Source organism: Sus scrofa, chromosome 6 (genome assembly GCF_054392235.1).
Source record: "Sus scrofa isolate SSC_HxYL_T2T_F1_AM1 chromosome 6, Sscrofa_HxYL_maternal_Yorkshire_Landrace_v2.0, whole genome shotgun sequence".
Classification (NCBI taxonomy): Eukaryota; Metazoa; Chordata; class Mammalia; order Artiodactyla; family Suidae; genus Sus; species Sus scrofa.
The window spans coordinates 94276045-94289056 of record NC_139388.1 but is presented as its reverse complement, the minus strand read 5'-3'; the positions used below and the strand labels follow the sequence as shown (position 1 = coordinate 94289056).

General features: G+C 44.6%; 1 protein-coding gene across 13 annotated transcripts in view; it reads left to right on the top strand.

Moving 5' to 3' along the window:
- The window catches only part of CSMD2 (CUB and Sushi multiple domains 2), a 646878-nt gene that overhangs the window by 602765 nt on the left and 31101 nt on the right, over positions 1 to 13012 (top strand). For 10 of the 13 annotated variants that reach the window (XM_084963751.1, XM_084963750.1, XM_084963749.1 and 7 more), the window contains 2 exons: positions 7313 to 7486; positions 9223 to 9405. The exons of the other annotated variants lie outside the window; for them this stretch is intronic. In XM_084963751.1, coding sequence (XP_084819877.1) covers positions 7313 to 7486; positions 9223 to 9405 — 357 coding nt within the window. The remainder of the gene's footprint in view (positions 1 to 7312; positions 7487 to 9222; positions 9406 to 13012) is intronic. 13 annotated transcript variants of the gene reach the window in all.

Sequence of the window (13012 nt, the reverse complement as noted above, 5' to 3'; positions counted from 1 at the left end):
TTACTCTAGTTTTCTTACTTTATTTTTTATTGTTATTTCCCCCAACACACTTTTTTTTCCCACTGTACAGGATGGGGACCCAGTTACATATACATGTATACATAATTTTTTCTCCCATTGTTGTGCCGTGTTGTAAGTATCTAGGCATAGTTCTCGGTGCTACACAGCAGGATCTCATTGTAAATCCATTCCATGAGCAATAGTTTGCATCCGTTGACCCCAAGCTCCCAATCCCTCCCACTCCCTCTCCTTCCTCCCAGGCAACCACAAGTCTATTCTCCAAGCCTGTGATTTTCTTTTCCGTGGAAAGGTTCATTTATGCTGTATATTAGATACCAGATATGAGTGATACCATATGGTATTTGTCTTTCTCTTTCTGACTTATTTCACTCAGTATGAGACTCTCTAGTTCCATCCATGTTGCTGCAAATGGCATTGTTTCATTCTTTTTTATGTCTGAGTACTATTCCATTGTGTATATATACCAAATCTTCCTAATCCAATCATCTGTCAATGGACATAGTGCTGCAATGAACATACGGGTGCATGTGTCTTTTTTTAAGGAAAGTTTTGTCTGGGTATATGCCCAAGAATGGGATTGCTGGATCATATGGTAGTTCTATGTAAGGTACTTCCATACTGTTCTCCATAGTGGTTGTACCAGCTTACATTCCTATGAACAGTGCAGGAGTGTTCCCTTCTCTCCACAACCCCTCCAGCACTTGTTATTTGTGGACTTATTAATGATGGCCATTCTTACTGGTGTGAGGTGTTTATTACTTACTCTAAATATGAGTTTTAGCAAGATTCCTAGAAAAGTGATACACTAGCATCAGAATCCCATCTGCCTGTTCATTTGTTGATGGGGGAAGATATAGAAGTTTTCTCTGAGATTTGATGAGAATGTTTCAAAAACAACAGCCCTGGGGATCTTCTACTGGCTGTAAGTTTCTAGATCCCATGTGAATCCCAGTAAAGCTGTTTTCACTGATGTTTCATAATTATTGTGACATTATTTTAGTGGACTAATTGCATTTCCACTCCTAGAAGATCTGATTACCTGTGAATAGTGTTGTGGCAGGAATAGGGTTGTGGTATGTAGCCACCACATATCCCTTAGTCAGCTGAGTCAATGACAATATCAGCTGCTCCTTCTATATTACTGCAAATTGCTTTAATTTGTGGGTTCATGCAGGGACCAAGGGAAATGCATGATCTGAGTCTGCATTATATGCCATTTCTCTGCTAACATGCTTTAGATAACAGTGGAAGCTCTGGAGACTGGCTGGACATAGTATAACTTTTTTGTTTGCTTGCTTTGTTTTGTTTAAATATACACACATTCTTTTTCAGGTTCTTTTCCCTTATAGATTATCACAGAATATTGGGTAGAGTTCCCTGTCCTATACAGCAGTTCCAACCATTTCATATACCTCAGTGTGCATATGCCAATCCCAAACCCCCAGTCCATCCCTTCCCCAGCCTGGCCCCTTTGGTAACCATAAGTTTGTTTTCAAAGTCTATGAGTCTGTTTCTGTTCTGCAAATAAGTTCATTTGTATCCATTTTTTTAGATTCCACATATAAGTGATATCATATGACACTTGTCTTTCTCTGTTTGACTTACTTCACTTAGTACAATAATCTCTAGGTCCATCCATGTTGCTGCAAATGGCATTATTTCATTCTCTTTTATGGCTAGTATTCCATTGTATGTATGTACCACCTCTTTATCCATTCATCTGTCAACAGACATTTAGGTTGCTTCCATATCTTGCCTATTGACATGTGCTGCAGGGAAAGGGAACCCTCTTTTACTGTTGATGGGAATGTAGATTGGTGCAACTGCTGTGGAGACCAGTATGAGGTTCCTCAAAAAACTAAAAACAGAACTACCATATGAACTAGACATCCCTATCCTGGACCTCTATCCAGAGAAATTGGAAAAGATACAAGTACAACTCTCCTACTTAGGGTTTATGCACCAGTGTGGGGGTCCTTTTTATTTTGCCCTGGGACTCAGTGTAGCCCACACCCAAACATGAATTTGTGTTACTGGTTTTTGCTTAATTACCATTTTATTGTTTCACAATCCCCTGATATATATCTATTCTGTGTAATGCAAGAAAATCTGCTACTATTAGGAATGCTAAATATCTGTCTTGCCTATTTTTATATACATGTTTAAGCTTAATATGCAGTTAGCAGCTAGGAAGCCACTGCAGAAATTGGAATGAGCCTAAGAGATTCCCATTTGGACATGGGCCTGAGCGCTAAAAACATTAATTTTTTTATACTGACAAACTGAGAAATGCAGTGGAAGCTTTTCAACTTGTCTTTGTTCTTCGCCTCCCAGATTTTTACGCAAATGTACACTGAATGTAAGAAGTTTCTCTTTATTGTTATCATATGTCCTTTTCTTGTTTTTCCTTCTCCACAGCAGCCAAATTGTATTGTCATCATTTTTTTCTTTTTTCACAAGCATTATTATTGTTGACTTCTTCCTCCTTTAAAACAAACCACAGGAAGGAAATAAAACAATAGAGTATATTCCAGTTGCTCATTTTACAGACACCCAAGTAATCTAGATCAAGCCAGTAACAAAAAAAAAAAACAATTTCAGGCATTGCAATTTCAGAGGTTATGAGGTATTACCATAATTTAACACTACCCTCAAATTCCCCAAAGAAACATTTTGAAACCAGATAAGAACGTCAGAACAATAGCCAACTGCTGTCACAGAAATCATTACTGGTAGCCCACATGAGTGTGTACATGTGAACACAAAAGAAATGAAGAGAAATGTCTTATCAGCATCATTCGTAAGAGTCCAAAACTATAAATAACCCAAAAGGCCATCAACAGGAAGTGGGTGAATAAAATGTGGCATAAACTTGAAGACAGCCTCAGTGACCCATACCTCCTATATTGGGCCAGTCACTCTGGGGGCAGCCAGTCAAGCCTTCAGATAAATGCACCCACAGTCAACATCCTGGCTGTAATCTCATGAGGAATTTATTTATTTGTTTATTTATTTATTGGTCACCCCACAGCATAGGGAATTCCTGGGCTAGGGATCAGATCCAAGCAGCAGTTGGCAACACCAGATCCTTTAACCTCCTGTGCTGGGCCAGGGATTGAACCTCTGTCCTACTGCTACAGAGATGCTATGGATCTCATTGCACCATAGGAGGAACTCTAATCATGAGGAATTCTGAGTCAGAACCACCTGCTAAGCCTCTCCCAAATTCCTGAACCATAGAAACCATGGTCAATAATAAATGTTTATTGTTGGGGCAATTTGTTCCACAGCAATAGATAACTAACACAAACTATACTGTATAGCAGAGGTCAGCAAACTTTGGCTGCTGCACCAGATCTAGGCTACAGCCTATTTATTGTATTGCTCTTTGAGCTTAGAAAGTTTTTTTTTTTAATATTTTTAAAATATTGTACCCAAAAAAACAAACAGAAGAATATACAACAGAGACCACACATAGCCTCAAAACCTAAAATAGTTACTGTCTGGACCCTTAAAAAAAACATTTACCAATCCCCGGTATAGTGCAGTGATAATGAACTACTGCTACACACAGACATACGGGGTGGTGGTGGGGGAAGCTTTTACTCTTATTTATTTATTAATTTTTGCTTCTTAGGGCCACACCCAAGGCATATGGAAGTTCCCAGGCTAGGGGCTGAATTGGAGCTGCAACTGTCAGCCTACACCACAGCTCATGGCAACACCAGATCCTGGGCCCACTGAGTGAGGCTGGAGATCGGATCCACATCCTTATGGATACTAGTCGATTTGTTTCTACTGCACCCCAACGGGAACTCCACAGACATACTGAGTGAAAGAAGTTGAGGGAAAGAAGCCAATACAAAAGAATATCTACTATGTGACTTTATAGAAAATTCAAGGGCAGGCAAACTAATTCCTGGTGTTCCAAGTCAAGCTGATAGTTTGATTTGATGAGGGAAGAAGAGAGGTCGTGATCGGTAGAGGGCGAGAGAGGCTTCTGAGGTGCTGGTGATATTCTTTTCTTGATCTGGGTGGTAGTTCTCTAAGTTATATAAGTAGTTCACTTTGTGACTACTCGTTATGATTGTGTTCTTCTGGATGCGTGTTGAACTTCCATTAAAAAAGAATTTGTTTGAAAAATCATTAGAGAGTTAAAATTGGGCAATTTCTAGAAGCCCAGAAATTTCTAGTAAACAGTCATAAAACTATTTAAATTATAATTGGGGGCTCCGTTCTTTCCAAAAGGAGAGAATTCATTGGTAGTATTAAACAGTACTGCAGGAGAGAGTCAATTCTAGTATTTAAGAGTGTGGCTTCTAGAGTCAGTCTGCCTGGTTTCCAAGAAATAATTCTAGTGTTGAACAGGTCTGTGACCTTGGGTAAGTTACTTTGCCTCACCATGCCTCATTTTCCTTATCAAGAAGGTGAAGATAAAAAAAAATGGTGCCTACCTCATAGGATTGTCTTAAGGAATAAATAGTATAATCCTTGAAATTCACTCTATCAGTTGCTTATTGCTGTGTAATAAGCATCTCAAAATTTAAAATAGCATCTGTGTTTGTTTTCTCCTGATTCTGAAGATCAGAAATTTAGGGAAGATGTGTTATCCGGGTTCTCCAGAGAAAAAGAACCAATAACTAATAGGATATATATTACTTACATATATTTTATAGATAGATAGTATATATAAATATGTAATAAGGTCTCTATCTATCATAGATATAGAGAAGTAAGAGTTATATCAATGTATTTGTATCTATAGAATCCATGAGCCATCTATTTCTCAATATAGGTATATAATGTATATTATAATCATATGACCCACTCTCTTATAGATACCGATATAGGTACGTAGGTATATAATAAGGAAATAGCTCTCACAATCAAGGAGCTGAGAAAGTCCTAAGATCTGCACTGGGCAAGCTGGAGACTTGATGGAGAGCTAATGGCATTGCTCCAGTCTGAACTTGAAAGCCTGAGGAGTAGGAGAGCCAATGGTATGAATTCCAGTCCAGACTTGAGCCCCCGGGCAGAGGAATATCCCAGCTGGAATATCCCAGCTCCAAGACAGGCAGAGGAAGGATTTTTGTCCTATTCAGGCCTTCAAGAGACTGGATGAGGCCTGACCACAGGGGGTGGGCAGTCTGCTTGACTCAGTCTACCAATTTAGATGTTAGGCTCATTCAGAAACCCTCCTGGATACACCCAGAATAATGTTTGACCAAACTTCTGGGCATCCTGTAGCCTAACCAAGTTGACACATAAAGTGAACCATCACGGCAGGACTGGCTCATGTGCACCCAACGTGGTTCATCTAGGACTGGAGGCTCCAAAATGGCCCCACCTACATCTTTGAGGACTTGCTGCTGTCGGTTCTCCTCCAAGTGGCCCCACTCACTGGCCACTCTCTCCAGAAGGATGATTGGTCTTCTTTCCTTGGAGGCTGAGCTCCTAGAGAAAAAGAGGAAGTTAAAAGATCTCTTAAGCCGGAGCTCTGAATTCCTAAAACCTCATTCCACTGCATTCTGTGGATCAAAGCAAGTCACAGGCCAGCCCAGATTTAAGGAGGAAGGAACTAAGAGACTCCGCCCCTGGGCGTGGCAGGAGTGGCAGGCTTGTCTGGAATGGGGAACCGTGTCTTTGCACATAGTCAGCCCTTTGGTCCCCAGAGTACGTATCCTCCTCGCTTGCATACCAGACCCCAGAGTTCAGTCCGTCCAAATCACTATCATCTCTTCTTGAACTACTGCCACAGCCCCCTCTTTCTTGCCTCGCCCTTAGAATGTTCTCCACACAGTAGCCAGAATGATCATGTTAAAATGTAAATCAGGAGTTCCTGTCATGGCTCAGTGATTAACGAATCTGACTAGGAACAATGAGGTTGCAGGTTCGATCCCTAGCCTTGCTCAGCGGGTCAAGGACCTGGCATTGCCATGAGCTGTGGGGTAGGTCACAGACGTGGCTCAGATCTGGCATTGCTGTGGCTGTGGTGTAGGCCGGCGGCTACAGCTCTGATTAGACCTCTAGCCTGGGAACCTCCATGTGCCGTGGGTGCGGCCCTAGAAAAAGACCAAAAAAAAAAAAAAAAAATGTAAATCGGATCATATCACTCCAGTGGCATCCCTCACACTTACACTAAAATCCGGATTCTGTGCGGTGCTCTGGCTCCTAGCAACCTCTCCACTCATGTCTTCTTCTCTTCTTTCCTTGCTCACTTCTATTCTAACAACCCTGGCCTTCTTGCCACTCCTCAAACACCCCAGGCTCATTCTGACCTCTGGGCTTTTACGCTTGCTGCCCCTTCCCCTAGAATGCTCTCCTCCCAGATCTTACGTGGCTGACCTTTCCACGTCACCTAATGCGCTGCTCAAATGTCACCTCCTCAGGAGGTCTTCCCTGACCCCCCTACTCAAAAACAGCTCCCTCATCCCACACCTGAGCACTCTTTCCCTGATGCAGCTTCATTTTCCTTCAGGGCACCCCCTAAAAGTACCTATTTACCTATTTTCTTATCCGTGGTCGCTCTGCCCCACTCGAATAAAAGTTCCATGAAAGTAGGAACTGGATTTCCCCAAACACAAAACAGCACCTTGCACATGACAGGCGCTCGATGCGTATGTGTTGAGTAAGTGAAAGAGCCTGGGATCCACCTGTAGCAAGAACACTGGGAAGGCAAAGCCAGCGACATTGACAGTATGTTCTGCCCTGGCCTGTACACCTCGACTCCAGCCTTATCACTGGTTTCCGCCATCAGACTCTGGTGTTTCAGCAAAGGGGACTAAAGGGGACAAGCTGGAGACAACTGATGTAAGATGCAGTTGGAAAGGACAATAACTGGTCCTCATTCTGGCTCCAGCGGTACATATGGATGGTTCTAGGATGACAGATCATGCATCTGCTTTCTGTTTCACTATACATACCACCTTTCTGCAAGAGACAACTTAGTATGTCCTACGGCCATGAGGAAATAGGCAGAGGTGAGCACAAGAGGCAAGGAAGAGAAGAAACACGTATGATGGTGTTCCTGCTATGTGCTGAGCAGTTTCACATGTATTATCTCACTTAACACTTAAAACAACAGGTGTTGCTGTGCATTTCACAGACATGGAAACAAGGCAGCTAGGTGGGTCAGCATCATTTGCTGATGCTGGTGGGTGTGGCAGCAGGAAGTGTGCCAGGAGAAGGTTTCTCTTCTTCTCTGTCTGTCGCTCTGAAAAGCCCAGCATGTGTCCCGTGATAATGACCCATCCCTGTACCGAATCGCTGAGATGTTCGCTCTTCCCCACAGTGGTGTCCTGTGGCCACCCGGGCATCCCGCCCCATTCCCAGATGTCGGGGGACAGCTATACCGTGGGGGCGGTCGTGCGTTACAGCTGCATGGGCAAACGGACTCTGGTGGGAAACGCCACCCGCATGTGTGGGCTGGACGGACACTGGACTGGCTCCCTCCCCCACTGCTCAGGTACGGGGGCCTGGTGTCGGGGAGAGGGGTCTGACCTGACTGATGGAGATGGGTGAGCTCCTGAGGTGTGAGTGTGACAGATGGATGGAGGGAGGCCAACCTTTTGAGCACAGGTATCAGAGGTCCCAACTGGACTTTAGTCCTTGGTGGTCTGAGCTCCCATTCATCCCTTTAGTCAGCTCTGGTCAAGTCTGTACTTCCAAGACATTGCAAAACTGGGAGTTCCCACTGTGGCTCAGCGGGTTAGGAACCTGACTAGTATCCATGAGAATGCGGCTTTGATCCCTGGCCACACTCAGTGGGTTAAGAATCCACTGTTGCTGTGAGCTGAGGTGTAGGTCGCAGACTCATCTTGGACCTGGTGTTGCTGTGGCTGTGGCATAAGTAGCAGCTGCTGCTCCAGTTCAACTCCTGGCCCAGGAACTTCCATGTGCTATGGTTGTGGCCCTAAAAAGCACAAAAAGAGAAATTGCAAACCTAGTGAGGAGACACTTTGTGAGGTCACCTATGGCCAGAGTCATGTCCAGACACTTATTTCCATGAGGTCCCGGGAATAGCCCAAGTCTTCCTGTGGTTCAGCCCAGGTCCCAACCCACTGCTGTATTGTCTCCTTCCCTGTTGGGGACTCCTGGGCCCCAGCCTACTTCCCTTTCTACATCGCTGCCTCTCCCATTTGTCCAGCATCCTCGCTGCCTGGTGGAATGTAGTTCTTCCCAAAGTGCTAACACACCAGTCCCCGGACTTTTCCTATGAATGAATTTCTTTAACTGCTAATCTCTATGGGGACGGGGACAGATGTTATCAACACAGCGAATGCAGGGAAATACGGAAGCCCCCACACCCTAGGGTCCAGAAATTCATCTGTAATATCATAGCAATACAAAACATTGGAAATTGTATTGTCCCCACAGAAACAAATAAATTAGCACCCCTACAAATTTCTCTTCTTCGAGGTGAGCCTACTAATCTCACTAATCGCCCAGGTCATGAGCCAGACAGGACTATACTGGGACTCCTATGGCCTGTGAAGCGAGCCCCAGACTCCTTTCTGTTTGGGCTTCTGTTGGAAGTGTCTTAGGGAGACTGGCATGGGGAAGGCAAGGATCATGCATACGGAGGCCTCCTGAATCATCTTCCGAGCACGTTCGAAGGGGAAGAAGTGTTCCAAAGAAGAAAGGCATGCATTTCCCATCCCCACACCCTTCCAAACATGCCTTTGTCCAGTCTCTTTGGTGTGAATGTATCTCCTCATGGGGCTTAGAGGAAAAGGTTAAGAGGAAGGGACACTAGTTAGGAGGCTCCTTCAATGTAGTTCAGGCTGGAGAAGTTGAGCACCTAAGACAGTGGACCTGGGAAGGGAGAGGCTGCTAGTGGAGAAGACGGGAAAGGGAGAAGGCCAGCTGGGACACTCCACACTGGCACAGGCCAAAGAACAGAAGGTATGACGTCCCCCACAGAGTCATCCCTCTGCCTTCTTTCTGCCCTTGCCACGTGGCCCCCAGGGACTCATCCATGACCTCAGACTTCTGTGTTCTTTGACCACCGAGTGCTGAGGACTAATGACTAAGGCAGGCACCTGTCCAGCGACTTGAGCTAGACGCACAATCCGTCTCACTGCCCGCATCCTTAGGGCCCACTGCCTCCTCTTAGCAGTGGCCTGCATCTTTCTCCCTCCCAGTCCTCCCTTCCCTTTCCTTCCATGCTATAAACACTGTCGGGGGGGTTCTGGTCCATAGGCACGAGCGTGGGAATTTGTGGTGACCCTGGCACCCCAGCCCACGGCATCCGTTTGGGGGACAGCTTTGCGCCGGGCAGCCTGATGCGCTTCAGCTGTGACGCTGGCCATGTGCTCCGGGGATCGTCAGAGCGAACTTGTCAAGCCAACGGCTCGTGGAGCGGCACCCAGCCTGAGTGTGGAGGTAATGCATACGACCATTCTTCTTTCCCCCTTGCCTGCGCCCAGGCTCCTCCCCCGTGCTCATACGCGAAGCACCTGCCCTCACAGGCACGGATAAAATCCAGGGCCCCATTTGAACCCTTGGCCTGGTGAATAGTAGACATCAACAGATGGTTCACATTCATTCTCACTCGTAATCCAAAGGCAAACATACTCCCAACCCTAACCTAAGACGGGAAGAAACCAGGGTAAACTAAGTTTAGTGCATTTATTCATTTATTTCCCATATAGTTTCATTCAACAGCTGTGTGCCTAATACTACGTAGTATGTGCTGGAGACACAACAGTCCTGGAGACAGACACCCCTTGCCCTCTTGGAGCTTCCCGTTTAAGGGAAAACACTGTGTTTAAATAGCATCCAAAGTGCCAAAAGAAATACAAATCCAGGAGTCCGTCATGGCTCAGTGGTTAACAAATCTGACTAGCATCCATGAGGACACAGGTTCAATCCCCAGCCTTGCTCAGTGAGTTAAGGATCCCGTGTTGCCCTGAGCTGTGGCATAGGTCACAGACTCGACTCGGAACCCAAGTTGCTGTGGCCGTGGCGTAGGCCGGCAGCTACAGCCCCGATTCAACCTAAAAGACAAAAAAAAAAAAAAAAAAGGCAAAAACAATACAAATCCAATTTTTTAAAAACCCTTTAAAAGTAATATAAGCCCTTCATGACGTTTCCTGAGGTAGCCCCAGTGGGCAAAATTATATCTTTCCACACATTCCTAAACTTCCAAAGGAAAAAAAAGCAAAAACAAACAAAAAACCCCCCACACTTTTTATTATTTTTAATATTTATGTATTTATTTATTTTGTCTTTTTAGGGCCACACCCATGGCATATGGAGGTTCCCAGGCTAGGGGTCCAATGGAAGCTATAGCCGCCGTCCTACACCAGAGCCACAGCAACGCCAGATCCGAGCAGTGTCTGCAACCTATACCACAGCTCACGGCAGTGCCAGATACTCACCTACACCACAGCTCATGGCAATGCCAGATACTTAACCCACTTAGTGAGGCCAGGGATCAAACCTGTGTTTTCATGGATACTAGTTGGGTTCATTACTGCTGAGCCACAACAGGAACTCCCAACAAGCTCTTTTTAAAAATCTGTCTCCCCAGTGTCTGTCTTTTTGTAGCTGCTCTTCAAATTGTGCTGTCGCTCTCTCTCTCCCTTCCTCCCTCCCTCTCTCTCTCTCTCTCTCACTCAAATACAGCCTGCATAGCACTCTCCTCCTTAGGAAGCAGTTCAACAACTAAGAGTAAGATTGAGTGAGAAAGTGTTGGAAGGGGAAGGACGCAGTGTGAAGTCATCACCTAGCAGAGGAGATGTGGGCATGAAATAGGGAAATAGGGAAAGATGGAATTACCAGGCAGCACAGAAGCCTCATTAAGTTAAGAGCCATTAACTTAGAGGGACAGTAGTCAGCACTGGTCTGGGTGTTTGTTCAAACACATTTTGCTTATAGATGCAGGCACAGGATGGATGAAGCATTAGGCGTAAGGTCGGGGTTTTGTTAAGGGATTAAGACATTGGCAGAAAGTGGCAAAGGGGAGATGAGGGTGTACACACAAAACAATGAGGGTGAGGGACCTTGGCATCCAAGTTGGGTAAGGATGGAATGGGTTTATGCATAAGAGGCAGTGAAAAAGTGGTAGGATCAATGGATTATAAGTCCCACAAGGACTAAAAATCACCAGAGAAAAAATTCCAGAGGAAGGAAGCTACAGAGATAAAAGGCAGTGGGTTTTTGTCCATAGAGAATGGGCTGCATGAAATTGAGATGTGGCGTAGCCCTGCAGAGCAGAGGGAGGTGCCCTGGCCCATGATCAGGGGACGCCTTCCCAGGAAGTGATATAGAAGGAATCGGTGCCCACTCTCACTTGTCTCTCCAAAGTCCTGCCTTTCTGGGGATGCAGTTAGTTTTGATAGGACTTTGTAGGCATAGTAAGAGAGGTTTGTGATAGTGGGGAGTGTATCGGCAAGGGGAGAATTTAGTATAGTCTCCAATATCCACTGTGCCCAGGTCCCCTTTGTTGCCACTCAGGTCCCAGGATGGAGTTAGCCACCATGTCAGGAGTGTTCAGGGAACAGAAAGTGGGTGGCTAAGAGTTTCGACTAGGAAGCAAATATTTGTTGAATGAGTGTGTGTGCGTGTGTGCACAACAGGTACATAGCTCTTTGTGACTTCCCTTGACAAGCTCCCACTTACTTTTCGGGGCTCTACTCCAATTCTTATCTTAGCCCCATTAAACTGTTACCTTATTAGTGCTTTTATTCCTTCAAGTATAGCACTTATTACACCATAATTTTTTTTACCTTTTATTTATTTATTTTTCTAATGTACAGCATGGTGACCCGGTTACACATACATGTATACATTGTTTTTTCTCACTTACATGTTCCATCTTAAGTGACTAGACAGAGTTCCCAGGGCTACACAGCAGGATCTCATTGCTAATGCATTCCAAAGGCAATAGCCTGCATCTATTAACCCCAAACTCCAAATCCATCCCACTCCCTCCCCCTCCGCCTTGGCAACTACAAGTCTATTCTCCAAGTCCATGAGTTTCTTTTCTGTGGAAAGGTTCCATTGTGCCATATTTTAGATTCCACATATAAGTGATATCATATGGTATTTGTCTTTCTCTTTCACCATAATTTTTTTAATGGTAGACTTTTTTTTTTCTTTTTGTGCCACACCTGTAGCATATGGAAGTTCCCAGGCTAGGGGGTCAAATCAGAGCTGCAGCTGCCAGCCTGTGCCACAGCCATTGGGAACACTGGATATGAGCCACATCTGTGACCTACGTGACGGTGACTAACAATCATTTGAATTCATGGCTCTGGAGTTCCAGACTGTAGTTTTTATATCCATTCTCTATTCCAAGGAACCAGAGATCTTTAGAAAAGTGACTGATTCCATAACTGGGGCAGGAAATATACAAGATAAGCATGGAACATCGTGTCCCTCCAGCAAGGAATCTACCAAATATAACAGGGTCGAATCAAAGGAACTCAGGAGCCAACTTGAAGGGTCTCCCACTAGCCAAAGATGGGTTAATTTGAGCATCAACAAGAATAGAGGTGGCAACAGGTGACAACTAGCAAATAAATTTAAATCCATGAATTCAAATGATTGTTAGTCACCCTTTGGCGCTTGCTAGGGAACCAACTCATCATCATTCTGATGTCTGACTTTAAAAAAAAAAAAAATCAAACATTATCCTTCCTGCATGAACTCTATTTCACAGTAAACAAGTAGTTGACAATGGGGTGCTAAAGCAGGAAGAATTATGGAAATGTCACCATTTCTATCCCCTAATGAAATAACAAATCTGGTCAACAATATTCAATTTCTGTTAAAACCATTAAGTGAAAACTCATAGGAAATTTATGATGCCAGATCAGCATCATAAATTTATGACCCACTGATCAGTCTCAACTCCATGAATAAGGAAACTAGACATTCTGTGCCTCCTAATGCGATGCAGTAGGAAAGACGCAAAGCTGCCTGCAGTACCTTTGCCAAAACGCAGAACTTGGGAGTTCCCACTGTGGCTCGGCGGTAACAAATC